This window comes from Danio rerio, chromosome 21 (assembly GCF_052040795.2).
Source record: "Danio rerio strain M-AB ecotype USA chromosome 21, GRCz13ab, whole genome shotgun sequence".
NCBI lineage: Eukaryota > Metazoa > Chordata > Actinopteri > Cypriniformes > Danionidae > Danio > Danio rerio.
The window spans coordinates 12,533,295-12,552,497 of NC_141041.1; the positions used below are offsets into that span (position 1 = coordinate 12,533,295).

The window sequence follows — 19,203 nt, forward strand, 5'->3', positions numbered from 1 at the left end:
GTAGTAGTAAACTTTATTGTCCTTGACAGGACATTTGTTATGGCATCACCATATTGCTGCAGACATTCAATAAAAACAAACAATAAAAACAATACAAAATACAGCAGTTACAAAATTTATAATGCTAATTAAGGTAGACTCTTGTTACATAAACCCATGAAACAGGTACATAGGATTTCTTATAACGGTTTAACCTACACTTTGGGAACAGTTATTTTTGTCAGTCCTGCTTCTCGATTCTAAGATCACATTTGCACGCATGTTGGGACATCCTTATTGTCAAACCCTGCTTTAAGAAAACCACAATGTAAAAATTATTTCCAACCTGCCAAAGTCGCTAGTGGGAGCGGCTGTCTAACCCGCCAAAGCTGAAATCTACCCGCATTTGGCGGGATGGTGTCGTAATTCGACTTCTTATCAATTAGAAATGATCAGACCGGAGGTTTTGAATATCAGAAAATAGACTTTATTCTCCATAATAAAGCTGAGAAAGAGCAGAGCAGACCCCAGAGCATTCTGAAGTCTCTCCTGGACACTTCATTTCTTTGGTTCTCTCTTTCTCTGCTCCTTCTGAAGTCTCTGTGTTTTTTTTACAATCTTTATACAGGTTATTTTCCACACCCCTAGGTATCTTGTTTTAACTCTTGGCCAGTTTTGAATAGGTTTCTAGTCTAAGGGGTCCTGCTATTCTTGGGTCTCAGCCCACTAGCTCATGTCAACAGAGATGTTACAGGTCTATGTCAGCAAAGTATAGATGCAACTTATGCAAAGGAACTAAGTGTTTGCATACATTGTCATAAAAGGATAATAACTTGATAATATGTTACTCACTCTAAGCTTCATACAAGTATTTAACATATATAATCAGTGCTTTACATATTCAGTTATTCTACACAATCAGTCATAGCCTTCTCCTAGTGTTGCTCCTGTGCAAGCATACTCATCTTACACAGTATTTTTAACACACGCTGGCATGTTTGCTGCAAACACTACATACATTTTGAGAAGAGACCATTAACTGGTTTGCACTTAGAAAATACTTCACACTGAGAGAATAAAATCCTCTTTAATGGCGGATGTTAATGTAAAGCCCTGTGCACACATATAATATTGTATACCTTCCTATTAAAAATATAAATTTAAAAGAGAGGTTTGTGAGGGGGTATACAGAAATGCAATGTATATAAACAGAAAATCTTCAAAAATCAAGCTTATTAGGAAATAATCTTAAATTAAATATCTTAAACATTAATTAAATTAGATTATTTCCTAATGAGTGTCATGTTTCGAGTCATTTCATGCTTTAGGTAACAGTGTGTGTGTCTAAATTGTCATACCTGTTGTGAGTGAAGGAGTGTTGAGTTGTGTTTGTGTGTGTTTTTTTCTGGATGCTTGAGTCAGGTTTGGTTTAGGTTTGGGTCCCCTGTTCCTCCTGACAGGTTTAGGAGCCTCGTCTAGTGTGCTCTGAGACTCACTCTCACTGAAACACACAGCATACAGACAATATACACATGCACACTCTCATAAAATGGGATCTGAACCCCTGCCATTAAAGCATTCATTTTAGCTAGCAAAAAAAACAGAACAAAACGACCAAGAGATGTAGGATTTCAGATTTGTCACACCTTAATGCAATTCGTTATATCTAATAATTTTGATTTCAACTGTATATATAACAAAACAAAAGGATATCAACAAGATTTGAATACCTATTAATAAGCACTGGATCTGATTTAGCCTCTTCGTGTTCTTTTATCTTCTCCTCTGTGATTTCGTCTTCATCTTTTCTACTATCACCTCCAGTCAGTCTCTCAGGAGCATCTTCTCTTCTATCAGATGCTGTACCCGGCTGCTGGACCTCAGGGTGTATGTTAGAGGAGTCTGACAGTTCATCTGCAATCTCTTGCATGGATGCCTTTTGTTTTTCATCCTGTTCTGCCGAAGTCAGACTCTTTGAGTTCTCCACAGAATCTGCAGGAAGTTCTGAACTGATCTGCTGCTGAGGAGCTCGTCTGCTTTTCAGACCAATATTGGGCTTGGGTTTGGCGAAACGGCCTCTTGTTGAAGAAGGAACAAAAGTAGATGCCAGATCCTGTGAGACTTGCTGAACGGGACCAGGATGAGACACTGAATTCTGTGATTTGATTGGCTCTTCTATTGAAGTGGGAGGTTCTGGGATTTGAGTTTCACTGTTTGAAAGTTCAACATCACTTCTCATCTCTGAATAACAGCTTATAGAAGGATCAGACATGATGGCCGTTTCTGTGAAGACTTCCTCATTAGCGATTTCTTCATGCACATCAATATCATGTCCACCTGAAAAAGATTTTTTTATTAATCAGTTTTCTAATTTGATAATAAGGAATGTAATGATTTAGATTCAAGAAGTGGGTTGAACTGTGATGTTTTTCTTACTTAAGCAGGGCATTTCTGAGGTCTGGATCATCTGAGCCGAGTTGCCGATGGTCAGAAGAGTCTGAGCTGCTTCATTGTTGATCTCTTTACATACTAAAAGAAAGACGAAACACCAGAATTTAGATTAAATGATTTACATTGCATGCAGGGGTGGGTGACATAAATGAAATGTTATTATTTTCAACATTTTTTAAATGTTCATGTTTGGAAAAGTAAATGTAATTTTTTTTTTTTTTTATAGTAGGATCATTACACATTTAAAGATTTAGAACCACTTTATTATACAGAGTCTTAGTTACATATTACACTATTACTAATTACAGTAATTAACATGCAATACATCCCTTATCCAACTCCACAGCATGCACATGATGTTCTAAAATCAGTCCCTCCAGGATTTTGCAGGAACATTTGTTTTATTGACTTTAATTACGATTCAAAGTGTTTATAGTCATATGCACAGTAAGAAACTGGTTCTCTGCACAATGAAATTCTTACTTTGCTTTCCACACTGAATGCTAATAAAGTGTAATGTATATTCAAAATATAAATAACTTATTTAACAAAATAGGCATGAAAAAAAGTAAACAAGTATAAACTATGAAATAAATAATATATAATAAAGGTTTCTATATAGATAAATGCGTAAATGTTAAAAACTGTTGTGCAGAAACAGTAAAGAATGGATATTGTGGAAAAATGTAACAGCATACATTTGCAGTGGTTAAATGTTAAAGTGTGTATGTGCAAGTGAAAGTCTGTTGTAACAGACTCCTGTCAGCCATTTAGAGGTCTGATGGCAGAGGGGGGAAAAGTGCTAGTTTTAGCGATGCCTATGGAAGAAATGACTAGGAATAATAAACATCAGAAATGGTCAAACTACTTGCTCTACAAACAAGTGTGTTCATGATTACACATAAAAGCTAGAATAATATAATAAGAAAATATCGGTTTGCACCATAGCGAGCTGTTTTTAATGTCAATGAAAGTGAATGAGACTGGAAGTGTTGAGCCAAAATAAGATTCCAATGGCTGTGCTTCCCCGTACATGAAGAATAGGGTAAATTTTAGAGGCCTAAAATGACTAATGATTTTGTGATGGCTTTTTTCAAAATGTATGACATTATTCGCTTGTATTCATTTCTTGTGTTTTGCTTTGAAAATACACAAGAAAATGGTAAAATGTTAATTTTTTTAAATCAGTAATAAACAGTAGATGGAGCATTGGACCACTCTAAATAACATACTTTTTTCTAATTCTCTTAGATTTTGTTTTTGGACCTAAATATAGACTTTACAAACTCGCTAATATAAAATAAAATTTACCACTTCATTTGTACTGACATCATTTGCAATTAACCCCAGTAAAAACCTGGTACAGGGTTTCTGCAGCTTACACCAAGTCATATTTAAGACTTTTAAAGACCTTTTTAAGCCAATAATGAATAAAAAATCTTTACTAATTGCCGGTGGAAAACATTTTTACTAGTTGAATTGATAAAATTTAATGGATTGTTAGTGATTGGATGGGTGTTTGTACAGTTATAAACGATCAAGGACCTACAACACAATATTTCAGGGAATTTAAGTTTAGTGTTTGAAATTTAAGACATTGTAAGACTTTTTACAACCCTCCGGACACCCTGCGGTATTAATATATCTACATGTAATACATTTGTTTGCATGTGTAATAAGAATTATAGTTTAACCTATTCATTTAGGTTAGTGTTTGAATAAATAAACACTATAACAGTTTTAAATCTAAATCAAATCTGTGCATCTGTTACATGTTATTGAATAGTGGAAAAGTTTATGACTATATAATATACTACTTGATGGATATAAATACAGTAGTCAACATTTAAAGTGGATCAAAACGTTCAAAGTATCCTAAAACTATTGATCAACACCCATTCTTGTCTTAGGAAAACATTTTGATCCACTTTAAATGTTGACTACTGTATATCAGGCGATAGTTCACTCAAATAAGCCTGAGAGAGTTTCTCCTCACCTTCCATGTGTTCTGGGTCAAGAAACTCAATGACATCCTACAAAACGAGACACAAATTAGTACCATCCCATCCAATACAACTAGATTTATGTTCACTGCAGCTGACATCAAGTGCAAATAAAGAAATAAAAAAAGACATTAAGTGATAAGTCAGTGTTTATGATGGACAGTGAATGGAGAAAGCATCAGATGTGAAAAAGAGCCACAACCGACGATGGGAAGACTTACAACGAGAAGGTCCAACTGATGTTCATACGAGACAGGACCAGCAGGAAATACGGCCTGCTCACATGCAGACTCGGGGCACAAAGCATTGTGGGACGCGCTCAAGATATCAGGCACATTCGCTGAAATGTCCAGCTGGGAGCCAATGGGAACGAGTAAAAGAAAAGGGAAGGACAATGAAAGCTTGGACATGACATGCAGAAATTAATTTGAATGATGAAGCAAGACTGAACATCGCTTTGCTCAGAAACATGGATAGTATATTTAGTACATGGATGTAGGCCATACAGTACCATTCAAGCATACAGCGGGGTAATAAGTATTGAATCCTTTTTTTCTCAGACAACATTTTTTTAAAGGTGCTGTTGACTTGAAATGTTCACCAGATGTTGGTGACAACTAAATAAATCCATATATGCAATGAAAACAAATCTAATTCGTATACAAATTAAGTTATGCTTAATAAAATGATGACACAGGGAAAACTATTGAACACACATGAAAAACGGGAGGTGTGGAAAGACTGAAATCTGAAGCTGAAATCTCTCAGTAGTTCTTCAGCAACCCTCTGCCCTTCCTCATTGTAAATTAATATTAGCTGCTTCAGTCCAACATTTACATTAGCAGGATGAGGAAGAGGAAACTAAAGTGGACATTTCAGCAAGAGAATGATTCAAAGCACAGCCAAGGGAACTCTCAAAGAAAAAGAAAATCAGAAAAAAAAAATCAAGCTGTAGAATGGCCCAACCAATCACCTGACTTGAATCCAATATGGAATACAAATTAAAGATCAGATATGATAACAGAGACCCACAGACCCATCAAAGGTTTTACACTCTGTTGAAGTCTGTAAAAAACTCACACCTGACCAATTGATGTAACTTCATTCTCCGTATGAGAGGCGTCTTTAAGCTTCCATCAGCAAAAAAGCGTTTTATATAAAAGTATTAAATACGTTTCAGTAGTTCAGTACTTTCCCCTCGTGTCATTTCATTCATTACACATAACAAATTTTTTAGATAGATTTTTTTTTAATTATTATGTTTGTATAGTTTGGGTTTTTACCAAAATCTGGTTCAATTTCATGTCAACAGCTCCTTTAGAAATATTATTTCCAGGAAAAACAGGATGTGTTCAATACTTATTTCCCCCACTGTATATGGTGTACTAAAATGTTTAATTTCTATGGATTTAATAGGGATGTGTTTGAGTAAATTGTCAATATTTCATTATTCAAGATATTTCTGATTTGTCCCATGTTTCAAATACAAAAACATTGTTATATAGAGTGTGTTTGTTTTTTATACACAAAATGGCAATTGGTCAGAATAACTAAGTATTCAATTTATTGTGTTCAATAAACTAATATAGATTTTCTAAACTCCTCTGAAGTTAAAACATTGATTTTGTGTTTATATATGTCTAAAAATGTATATAAACATATCTGAAAACATGTTTCTGTTTTTTTATGTAAAAATGCTTTAAATGACAACATTTGTATTTTATATTTGTAAAACATCCTAAATGAAGACAAAAATGTTACTTAAACATACAAAAACAAACTAACGTGCTGTGTATGTATACATGTTCAGTTGAAGACAAAATAATAAGATAATTCTGTAATTCTTTTTTTTTATATATTTCCCAGTCGTTGTTAGACAGAGATTAATTTTTTCAACACATTTTTTAAATAATAGTTTTTAAATGAATTTCTAATAACTAATTTCCTTGGTCTTTGCCATGATGACAGTACATCATATTTAATAAGATTCCAGTATGCAGATTAAGGTCTAATTTAAAGGCTTAACTAGGTTAATTAGGCAAGTCATTGAATGACAGTGGTTTGTTCTGTAGCCAATTGAAAAATATTTTAAGTTTTTAAGGGGGGCTAATAATATTGACGTTACTATTTTTATTTATTTATATATCTATTTTAAGGTGCAATAGGTGATCTGCCAGAATGCTAGCATTAGCATAATAGCTTAGAAATTTTACGACCCTCTCCTGCCGTCAAAAGCCACGCCTCCTTACATCATGAACTCACGAAGGTGCACTGATTAGATATAACACTAGATCATGTCATTCACCATTTAGAAAACACACACTTTATCAAGCATAGTTGTTCACAGGCCGGCGCGTGCAGGATTATATTTCCCCAAACTGTATCACAGGCTGTCACTGTTCAAAAATGAACAAATGTGTGAATATAAATTAAACTTCACCTCAGTGAAGCTGGTTAGGCGGAAGAGCACATTTACTTATTTGTTATTAAACTAAATAAAAACAAGATCAGAAAAAAAGGAGTGCTAAAAACAGAAATGTCCTGTCATCTGTTTACATTTCACTTATGCTTATGTTATCAATTCAACGAGTGATCCTAGTACATCGCTTGTTTTCAGACCCTTTTTCACTTGAACAACTAACGAATGCTCGGGTCAATTTAACCGACTATATTAAAAGGTAATATAGTCTGTAAAAGGTACTCCATTAACTTGAAAATAGCCAATTTTTTGCCGGACATTTTCATTAGCTGAACAACACTTCCGTGCATATAAACCCATTCATAAACAAGAACACAATCTACATCAGCTTTGCTTGGCTAAATTGTTTTCAAACACACCTGTCTAAATGTAATACTTCAGCCGTGATTCAGGGTTTAGAAAAGTTTTGATTCTGCATTTTTGGCAGAATCCCTTTCAGAAACAATCTTTCTGTTCATGCATACAAGGCCCCATTGGTCTTTCAGAAAGAAGTTCAGGTTGATGCAGAGTTTATGGATTACATCTCTCTGTCAGCAGTAGATGCATGCTTCACGTGTGCGCGTGAATGACGTATCTGTCTGCCTAAAGAGGTTGGCAGAAATGTTCATTTGTTGACAGACAGTTTGAGATACCTGTCGTAATTGAGTTATTTGTCTGACAATATTTAATTGGACGAACATTTTTTAGTTTTATGCCTTATCTAGAATATAAAAATACTAGGGATGTAACAATATTGTAAATACTGTCATACAGCAATAGTAATTTTTATCAATATTACCGTAGGCGCATGACTCAATAAAACTATATTTCTAAGAAACGTTTGCTTAGGCAAATGAAGCGAACGGGAGGTAGCGGGAACTACAATTCCCATCATCCTTTGCAGTCTGTTGTCACTACAGATCCAGTAATGGGGAAATGGAGTGTGTTGCTAGTAGCAGGGAAGAAAAAGAGCTGGAAATGATCGAAAATAAAGCGGGTTTTAAAACGGATGTGTGGAAGCATTTCGTTTTTTTTCTAAAAAGATACGAAAAAGGAGAAAAGGTGACAGACAAAGAAAAAAACAATACACAGGCACTGCCAGACTGTGGTGAAATATAAGTCGGGGAATATGACTAAAAACAGTCATGGGGACTGCAGAACACAGCAGTTAGATTGATGCAGACATTGACTTGTACCGCAAAGAGACCTCTATCACACTCATGGCTTGTCCTCTCAAGTGGTGGAAAGACAATGCACAGCGTTACCCACTGCTGTCAACCTTGGCTAAATCATATCTCACTGTCCCAGAAACCTCAGTCCCAAATGAGAGGGGTTTTTCTCTGTTGCAGGGGACATGCCCAGAGATCCCAGCTTTTACCAGATTATAGTTATATGATAATTTTCCTTAAAAAACACATCTAAATGAGTGAGTGATTAAATGTTGAATGTGATGAGTTTTCAACAATACTAAATTGAAACTATTTTTTTACATGGTTTAATAGTTTTTTGTTATTAAAATTGAAAAATTGAAGTTCCTGTTTCGAAACTTACAGATAGATGGCTAATGTGTATGTCATTGATATGTTCAGTGCTAAGGTAAATAAACACTTTTGGCACTTTTTTTCGAGTCTTTTCATTAGTTTTGTTTTTCCTGTAAGTTATTCAATAAATACCGTAACCTGCCATTCATGCCGAGGTATTATCGTACCGTGAAATTCTGATACCGTTACATCCCTAAAAAATACATATAAATACGTTTAGATCATTTACTTTAATCAGTACTACTGGAATGTGAAGAGACTTTCAACCAGCACAACAAAACATGTTTCTGAAGACAATCACCTACTGCACCTTTGATAAATCTGTTTTGTTTAAATGCACCAAAATACATTGCCTATATATATATATATATATATATATATATATATATATATATATATATATATATATATATATATATATATATATATATATATATATATATAATTTTTTTTTTTTTTCAGTCAAATGGAAAAAAAAAAGGAAATACTGTAAAAATACCATTGCTCTGTTAAACGTCAGTTCACTCAGATATTTGAAAAAGAAACACTATTTCAGAGGAGGGTTAACCATTTTTAAGTGTATGAATGAGTGAATACATTGGGAGTCTTCTAGGTAATAATATGTGATGAAGGAAACCCTGATGACTTCCTAATATGATGTAATAAATAAATAAACACACCTCTTCCATGGTTTCTACCACCTCTGAATCAAAATGTGCTTGAGGTCGTAGACTCATTGGCACAAATGCCTGGTTTTCCTCTTCAGAGTTTGAAGGAAAGTCCTCCTGGCTCAGGATGCAACCGTCTGCCTCCTCTCTCTCTTCATCATCATCTTCTTCAGCCCCAGAGGCCAGTAAAGTCACCAGTCTAGATTTCCCTCTCCTCTGCATGCCCTGTTTTAGTCTGGGGCCTGGTTTTATTTTAGCCCTACAGCCAGGTGATGGAACACAAACTTTGGAAGAGGTAGGGTGATCAGAGGGCTCTTCCTCATCTTCCTCCTCCTCTGCCGCTGCCTGTATCACATGCTGAGAGAGCTTGGGGATCCTTCCTGACCTAAATTTAAGATGGATACTAATTAGTGTGACAAGTAAAACTGAAAACAAGACCACAGAATAACTGGGAAAAAACAATAATGATAATCTAAAACAAAATAAAATAAAAAAGTAAAAAAAATAAAATAAAAAAAAACTATGCAGTGGCGCAGTATGCATGTATGCAAGTTTGCATGTTTTCCTCCGGGTGCTCCGGTTTCCCCCACAGTCCAAAGACATGCGGTACAGGTGAATTGGGTAGGCTAAATTGTCCATAGTGTATGAGTGTGTGTGTGTGTGTGTGTGTGAATGTTTCCCAGAGATGGGTTGCGGCTGGAAGGGTATCTGCTGCGTAAAAACGTGCTGAATAAGTTGGCGGTTCATTCTGCTGTGGCGACCCCGGATTAATAAAGGGACTAAGCCGACAATGAATAAATGAATGAAAAAAAAACTATTCAAAAATCAAAGGAATACAAAAAGCATCAGAAAAAAAATATATTACAAAAAGTACAAACATTGGCGCGGTATAGTTGTTACTGTTATCAAAAACTCAAAAATGATCAAAAACAAATTTCATAACTGAAATAAACACGAAACATGTATTTTATCTCAGAAAAAATGCTGCAACTTAATTTCCAATGTGATTTACATGATGCAGAATGCACACATGTGAGTTTTCATGTAGCACCTCTCACACACTGACAGAATTAAATATACATTAAATAAATTCTTTCAGGCTTGACATGTTTAATTTCAGTTTATTTCATAACAAAAGCCCCTTTCACACATACAGACCAAAGGTTGTGTGTGTGAACAGTATTTTGAAAATACCGGTAAATTGGTTCTGGCTATTTTCCGGAAAGAGAAGTTGTAACATTACCGGCAATTTGCCGGAATGCTGCGCTGTGTGAATGCAGAAGGAAGATTCCCGTAATAAGCGCGTGCACGTCTAGAACGTGCTGACGTGAGACGTCTGCTTTAGCCAATCACAACAGTCAGATGCATTTACGTCCGCGCGGTTTGTGAGGATAAAAGCCTTTGAATATGTTTCCAGACACATTTAGCTGCTAGAAGTTAGTCAGATCACGTTTATATGTTCTTCTTAATGCCAACTGTGTAAATAATCATCGATGAGATGCTTATGATAAGCCGTTGTTTGTTTACCTTCAAGCTTTGCGTGCGCCTATGAGCGCCTGCACACGCACATATTATGAACATCTCGACATGCGAAAGTGATCCTGCAAAAGTTGTTCACAATATTGATCATCCACAGAGTTTGTAATTTAGTCAAATGTTTAGAAATACAAGCGCAGCCGTTTGAAGCTCATTTGTGGTGAATGATGTCAGAATTTACCGGTATTTTGGAATGGATGTGTGAATGCTCTTTTTCGGAAAATTTCCGTAACGTCCTCGCCTGTGTGAACAGCGCTTTTTTCAATATACCGGTAAAGTCGTTCCGAAAATTTTCCAGAAATTTACCGGTATCACTGTGTGAAAGGGGCTAAAGTCTTTAGGACACTGCTAAATGTATAGTAATTGATGCAGAGTTTTATAATGTTTGTAAATGCTTCATTTTATTTAAGACTACCGGTAGGCTACTGTATTTTTCATTCATTCATTTATTTCGGCTTAGTCCCTTTATTAATCAGGCGATGCCACAGCAGAATGAACTGCCAATATATCCAGCATATGTTTTACACGGTGGATGCCATTCCAGCTGCAACACAGTACTGGGAAACAACCATATACTCTCATTCACACACATACACTACGGCCAATTTAGTTTATTCAATTCATCAACATGTCTTTGGACTGTGGAGGAAATCAGAGCACCTGGAGAAAACCCATGTCAACACGGGGAAAACATGCAAACTCCACACAAAAATGCCAACTTGCTGTGAGACGACAGTGCTAACCACTGCTCCACCATGACGCCTAGGATATTTTTACTTTTTCTAAATAAATTGATAAAAGGTGTCTTATACTCCAATGCATACACCAAAAACGTATGTGTTTTGTTTTTCTCTCAACAATGTGGTTTTGACTCTATGTGACTCAACTTCCGGAAAATAAGATAAATGAAAATTCAAATCAAAATCACTGGAAGGAAAGGTTTAAGTTGAACTACTAAAACTAGTAAACTTTAACAAAAAAGGTTAAAAAAATATTATCTAAAAAGAAATTTATGATTAAATGATTCAAATAAAATCAAACCAAAAACATTTCACATTATCAAACCATCCTATAGCACTATATAAACAAAGCAAAAGCAAATCCCACGTATAACTGAAGATTCCTATGCTTACCTGGTTGGTTTATTGAATATCTGTTCTTGCACAGCACTCAGGTCCGGTTCTTCATCTAAATCAATCAGATCAATGATAACTGAAGGTTGTTTCTTCTCTTTCTCTTCTTTTGAGGCGGAAGGCACCTAAAAAAAATGATTATAGTAGATTAAACAGACTCTTCTGTCACTTGCTGCTGTAGATCTTGTATCAAACAGCTGAAAACATTACCTTGAGAGGATCTTCATCTTTAGGCGAAGTCCTGTTTTCCTGAATGTTGTTTTTGGGCCGTCGATCGCCCCATCTGCGGCTGATGTTCGGGATCAGTTTCTGAGGTCGACCCTTCAGCAGAGCAGGTTTAATAGAAGGACTCTTGTTTATGTTCTTTGATGATTCTGAGTCCTTTAACCTGCCAGAAAATGTTTCATTTTCAGCCCACAAAAGGTCGTGTAATATAATAAACCATCTATGCTGTGCAGAAATAAAACTTACGTTTAATGTTAACAAGATTTAATACTTTTCATGTATGCAAAATAAATAAATTAATAACTTGAGTGACAGTCAAGACTTTTAGATGGCTAGTTAAATTAAATAACCATGTAAAACATAATGAATTAAATTAAATGCTGATCTTTTATCTTTCTAATAATCAAATAATCCTGAAAACTTTTACATTGTTAATTAAATTAAATTAAATAATTATGTAAAATGTAACCAATTAAAATAAATGCTGCTTTTTTAACTTTCTATTAATCAAATAACCTTAAAAAAATAATTATTTATTTAAATTAAAAATACTTAGCTGCACTTTATAAGATTTGACTATTTTACTATCTAAACGTTTAGCAGCAAATCAGCATATTGAGAATGATAGTATGATTTTTTTAATACTATAATTTTACTGTATTTTTGAGCACAAAAATGGTGACAAAACAAAAGACTTAACACAAAACATCTGAATATTAGTTTTCATTTTAATTTGAAAAAAAAAAAACAAATGCACATGAGATTTCTTTAAACTTTTTAATGATATATATATATATATATATATATATATATATATATACATATATATATATATATATATATATATATATATATATATATATATATATATATATATATATATAAAATTTCTTACCTGTCATCCGGTGACTGAGTGTCTGAAGTAACATTTTCACAGTCCTCAGGGTTATCTACTGAATAATTGAAATTAGCAATAAATAATATAAAAAAATTACAATTATATTACAAAATAAAAAACAGCATACAAAATATTAACCAAAAATTGGTGACCTTTTATGCAAAAATCACTTTTATAAGGGCTTCAAACACAGTTGTTTGGCAACAGTATGTGAATATAACCAGCTTGTAATGGGAAAAATGTATTCATTTTGCAGAAACACTTTGGTTGACATTCTCCCTTTGTATGTGTCCTCAGAGGGGGAAAGTCCCATTCATTAGTGACAATCTCTCCCTCATTAGCATAGGACGTTAGTCTTGTTTTTGTATCTGCCACTATGCTGACACACAGGCATATGTAGCTCTACCCTCTTTTGAAAAGAGCACAATGTCATTTGAATTTAAAGCGACAGTCACCAAAATAGCAAAAATTAGGATCAAAGCCTAAAAGGGTCAGTTTCAAAGAGTTCTAAAACATTATTTGTGGAGTACTTTAAGCTGAAACTTCACATACAGACTATGGGGAAACATCACAGACTTATGTTACATCTTGTAAAAACAAGCATAATAGGTCCCCTTAAAATAGAAAATACATTAAAAACATACCCTCTTCATATATCCTCTTTATGTCCCTGTCTGTATTTTTCGCTGCTCGTCCCCTGCGTCTCTTTGGAGTGACATCACCTTCTCCATCATTTGAAAGATCTTCATTCTCCTTTTCTCCTGCCACCACATCGCTGTCTGAATCCTCTGAAGAGTCCATTCCCTTGCTTTTAGCCACTGGATCAGATATATATATGTTTATTTATTATTATTATTATTATTTAAATGCATTTTCCCGTTCTTCTTTTAACTCAAGTTAACAATAATGTGTCTGTTATACATTTGTCTCATAAGATGTAATTTTGTTAATCTCTGAAAACAATAAAAAGTTGATCACAAAAAAAAAAAAGAGTTCAAGTGTTTATAACAGCTTGTCAAAAAAAAACTCAACAAACAACAAAAAATCCAAAAAAACAAACAAACTGACCTCTCACTTTCCTTTTTGCTTTTGCCAACTTGAAATGCTCTTTGCTTTTGTTCTTTTTCTCTTCCTCGTCATTTAGAATCTGCTCCATTAACTTTTTGAAGAAATCTAGATCCAAACGTCGCTTCTCCTCTGAAAACACACTAAGATTTACTAAGTGAAAAGCATCTTAATGCTTGGCATGTGTGATAGATAATACTGTAATTTTAATTTTAATGTGTGAGCTGAAATATTGAAGTATGACAAAAACAAACAAAAAAGGTGTCTTGAGAATCCAAAAACATTCAATATATTTATCCATCACAGGCCTAAACCAGCCAATGCACCTAAACAAAAACACACCTCCATTCACAACAAAATATTGTTACTGCTTGTAATGTACTAATATAAACGGTAAAAATAAATGGATCGATATCACACACATCTATTTAGTAATGTACGTTTTCTATTCCACGGCCCTTTTTAAAAACTTTTCAAAATATTTCTCTAGTAATGTACAACAACTTTTATTTCTTTTAGTTTGGCTGGAATAGATTTTTCAAATTGTCTTAAGGTAAATATTAGCTCCCTTAATAACTTTTTAATTGGCTACAGAAAAACCACTGTTGTCAATTCAGTCCTTAATATGCACTTTTGAGGTATGACAAACTATTACCCATAAAAACTAGGGATGCTCGAAAATAGGAAAAATTATAAACATGATTATTTTGGCCATAATTGTAATCAAACCACACTGAATCGAAATGAACTTCAACACTGAAAACTGGACTGACACTGTTTCAATTTACTATAATCTTCTATGTGAAGCTGCTTTGACACAATCTACGTAGTAAAAGCACTATACAAATAAAGATGCATTGAACTGAATTGCACTTTAAGGTGAATAATAGTATCTTGCAAAATAACTAGTAACATATTATGTACTGTCATAACGACTAAGACAAAAGAAATTAGTTATTAGAAATGAGTTATTAAAACTGTTATGTATAAAAATGTGTTGAACAGAGATCATTGAAAAGCTCATCAAAATTTCACAGGAGAGCTAGTCATTTTGTCTTCAACTGTATATTGGTTGCACATTGCTAAAAACATTGACTTACTGAAAGCTTTATCTATTCTCCATGCATTGTTTTTCTCCTCTTTCTTGAACTTGTTCTGGGGAAATAAGAGAACAGAATTATATGGATTAAGACCTCTGAAAATAAGCCTGTGCTGTATTTTATGCACAAATGATTTATTTACAGATTTGGAGATATTAGACAATAGTCAGCATCTTCACTTGTAACCAACAAACATTAAACAGTGACAATCAGCAATGACAAAAAAGCTTGCAGGCAGCACAACCGTTTTTAACATCAATATTAATAAGAAAATTTTTTAAAGAGCGATTAAAAGACAATTTATTAGTACAAGACACTGGAGTAACAGCTGCTTATAAAAATTAGCTTCCATTTTTTTAATAATATGCTAACATGTTTAAAATAAGTCTTATGCCGTGGTCAAACTAGAGTTTGAGCATGCACAATTCTGTGGTACGCCACTGCAAAAAGGTGTAGGATCAAACAAGTTGATTAGACATTTAAAAAAAAGCAAGTGATTGACTGGTTCATATTTTAAATTTCTGTTGTGATCTTCGGTTGGTCTCACCCAGTAACAGGATGCAATTTCACAGGTCAGAGTTAACCAAGTTTGAACTTTGCAACGCAGCAAACTGCAAAACTTGCCGCACGACCTTGCGGTTTGTCATATTTGTGTGTGCGTGAATGGAAGTCTATGGGTCAAACGTGCAAGTGTGATCAAGGCTTCATGTTGCATGGGTAATTTTTTGGCAATACCCAAAAATGTATGATTTATATTTTATGCCAAAAATCATTAGGATATAAAGTGAAGAATATGTTCCATGAAAAAATTTGTAAATTTCCTACTGTAAATATATAAAAACTATCATTTGATTTAGTACTAGGCATTTATAAGAACTTTATTAGGACATTTTTAAAGGTTATTTTCTCAATATTTCAATTTTTCTAATTAAACTGACTGGTTTTGTGGTCCATAGTGACATATATAGTTTTGCTCAAAGAATATTGCACAATAAAAATGTTTTTAATTTTATTATTAAATGAACCTTGGTGAGCACTTTTCCTAATCCCCACATTTTTCAACAATCCACTGTTTAGAGCAGGAAACACAAAGATATGGTGATCACCTTGATCTCCAATCGACCTCGGTGTGGAAAGAGTTGGCCGATCATGGAGAAATCAGTCCCAACCATGCTGATGGCCAGGAAAAACATCTCAGTTTCTAAAACACAGACAAAATTAATTAAACATATGACACTTTGGATTAAGAGGTATTTTGTGTTTGGCTTCTGACCTCCGTTGGACCATGGTTTGGTGTAGGTGCCTTTCCTAAAGCTGGAGTAGGTGGTGGTGGAGCCACGCTCAAATATAGGATCTCTGTCTTCTGCTGGATTGGGCCCATTAGCTCTCAATACCTGCACTGTTAAACTACACAACAGAATTCAAGAAGAATTTTGCATTATAAGTTCTGAGCAAAATAACAAAAATCTCATATCATGATACAAGTCATCTCACATCCTGATAACAATATACATGTACAGCTGAAGTCAGAATTATTAGGCCTCCTGAATTATTAGCAACCCTGTTTATTTTTCCCTAATTTCTGTTTAACGGAAAGCTGATTTTTTAAACACATTTCTAGACATCATAGTTTTAATAACTCATTTCTAATAACTGCATTCTTATATCTTTTCCATTGTGAGTACAACATTTTTACTAAATATTTTTTAAGACACTAGTATTCAGCTTAAAGTGCAATTTAAAGGCTTAACTAGCTTTATTTTATAGGTATTAAGGTATATTAACTGCCGCACAAGTATATTTGATGTCAGTTTTTTTACTGTTATTATCATCCTTTTACACTTTTTTGTGTTTCCGCCCAATATAAACAAACATCAGCGAGAGATTAAGCAGTGGAAAATCTTCTCTCCTTTACCCGTTTCATACTGCTCATTCTGTGTGTTCGAGAACTGTCAACATTCACGAGCTCGGCAGACACACAAAACTTTTTTGTGTCCGGTCGACATTTTTAAATGTACTAAAATATCTGGGATTTAATTTTTCTTTCGTTTTCTAAGCTGCCATTAATTTTTTTGCGCACATCCGCAAGAGTGACATTAAATAATTAATTCTTTAATCTAAATGACTCGGAAAACCTTTACTAAATATTCAGAATGGATGAAATCACATCTAAATTGCCTGCAGAATATTTGTACACCATTAGTAATGGGTTATTAACTCATTTGTCTTAATTAAATACATTTTAGTCTTGTAATTGTTATATTTTTATGATATCTTGTATGTTTTTCTTCCTTTTTTTCTGTCATTTTTCTCTTATTTGCTCTTATTTTACTTGTCAGTGGGTGCACATGGCTCCTGAATAGCATAAAAGAGAAATTTTATTTTAACACATTGAAAAGAAAAAGTTTAAAACAGATAATAATAAAAATATTTGTTGCATACAGTTTTTATGTGCTGTGGGTGAAAGGTGTGCTTCAATCCGGCACGACCGCAAGTATATTTTAAACCTTTGGGAAGCACTGGGCAAGTTTGGCTAATTAGGAAAGTCATTGTATAACAGTGGTTTGTTCAGAAGACAATCAAAAATAAAAATTGCTTAGGAGGGCTATTAGTATTGACCTTAAATGGTTTTAAAAAATTAAATACTGCTTTTATTCTAGTCGAAATATTTTGTTTTCTTCAGAAGAAAAAACATTATGGGAAATACTGTGAAAAATGCTATGCTCTGTTAAACATCATTTGGGAAATATTTTAAAAAGAATCACAGGAGGGCTAATAATTATGACTTCAACTGTCTGCACTACATTTCTGAGCATCAAATGAGGATAAACAAAGCACTACTGACCTCTCCTCGTCAATAATCAGAGATCCATCCTCAGCCACCTTTACTCTGGGCACCAGCAGAGGCTCTTTATCCTCCTCCTGAGCTTCTTCTGTTCTCTCTTCATCTTCCTCGGGATCAGCATCTTCTACCACCGGCTCCTCAACGGCTGGAGGATCTGGAGTATTGGAAGAACTGAAGAGAAACAAGATGTTTAACACATTACTTGTTTTTTGCTTTCCGTGACAGATGAAAACCTGTGCATTAAATAGAATTTCTCTTGATGATACATTAAGGTCTTATGCAGTAAATCATTCTCTGAATGAAAACTGAAGATCATTTATAATAAGGATGGGCGGATCGATCATGAAGTATCTGTATTTTCGATACCGGGAATGTATCAAAAGGATCGATCCTTAAGTAAAAGTATCTTTTTTCTTATTGAGTGATGAGGGATTTTAGAATATCTCAACAACTATAGCGCCACATATTATATAAATATTTACTCAAATAGGAACACAAATGGATACTATAATATCCTACTGATGTGTTTCCGCTAATAAGTCAGCGCTAGCTCATGGCACAGTAGTACAGAAACCACACACACCTACTTAATACTATTTTGTTATTGCTGGTTACAAAAGAAATATTTTAATACCTCTCATTTTCATTTGGGGTAAAAACTATACAGTATATTTTTAAATCATTTAACACAGTAAACTACTGGAAAGAGGGAAGACTGACTCCCTAAAGGGATTTTTTCATTTCTTTCTTTTCTTTTATTACTCTTATTTACTCATTCATTGGTAACCTGGCTTCAGTTTTTTTTTAATTTTGATGTGCTTGTTTTTAATTAATAAATGCAATTTTATTTTATTTTATTTTGAGGGGACAGTGGGAAAATAAGAAAAAAAGACAGTCTGCAATTTTCTTATTCTGTGTAACTTAGTACTGAGTATGGTATTGTAAAACAAAACAAAAAAGCATTACAATTATTAAAAACAATAGACATTTATATCAGTAAACTGCACACGAGATAATTCAAACTTAATTAATCCACAATAAAAACCTCAATGGTATTAAAAATAATCTTATATAAATATTCAGAGTCATCTAATACTGAGTGCTTCGCTTTATAAGACCTCAATGTATCATCAGGAGCCACAGGTATTAATTTCCTATCACCTGCATATGATTTGTTAGTTTTTTTACTCTAAAAAGTAGTCAATCGCTTAAATTCTTATGAATCACCAAGTTAAAAATGTTCTGCTAAAAAATATGTTTGAAAGAAAAGAAAGAAAGTCACCTATATTCTTGCTCAGCCT

General features: G+C 33.9%; 1 protein-coding gene across 37 annotated transcripts in view; it reads right to left on the reverse strand.

The window, feature by feature from the left end:
- Positions 1–19,203, reverse strand: part of zgc:162472 — a 33,933-nt gene that overhangs the window by 7,439 nt on the left and 7,291 nt on the right. For 6 of the 37 annotated variants that reach the window (XM_087299748.1, XM_087299742.1, XM_087299749.1 and 3 more), the window contains exons 6-20: positions 17,903–18,073; positions 16,331–16,464; positions 16,164–16,258; positions 15,058–15,112; positions 13,961–14,089; positions 13,537–13,680; positions 12,890–12,947; positions 11,980–12,157; positions 11,770–11,894; positions 9,113–9,485; positions 4,655–4,786; positions 4,427–4,463; positions 2,416–2,508; positions 1,710–2,316; positions 1,338–1,480 (exon numbers count right to left, since the gene is read on the reverse strand). In XM_087299748.1, the coding sequence (XP_087155874.1) occupies positions 1,338–1,480; positions 1,710–2,316; positions 2,416–2,508; positions 4,427–4,463; positions 4,655–4,786; positions 9,113–9,485; positions 11,770–11,894; positions 11,980–12,157; positions 12,890–12,947; positions 13,537–13,680; positions 13,961–14,089; positions 15,058–15,112; positions 16,164–16,258; positions 16,331–16,464; positions 17,903–18,073 (2,474 nt within the window). 37 annotated transcript variants of the gene reach the window in all.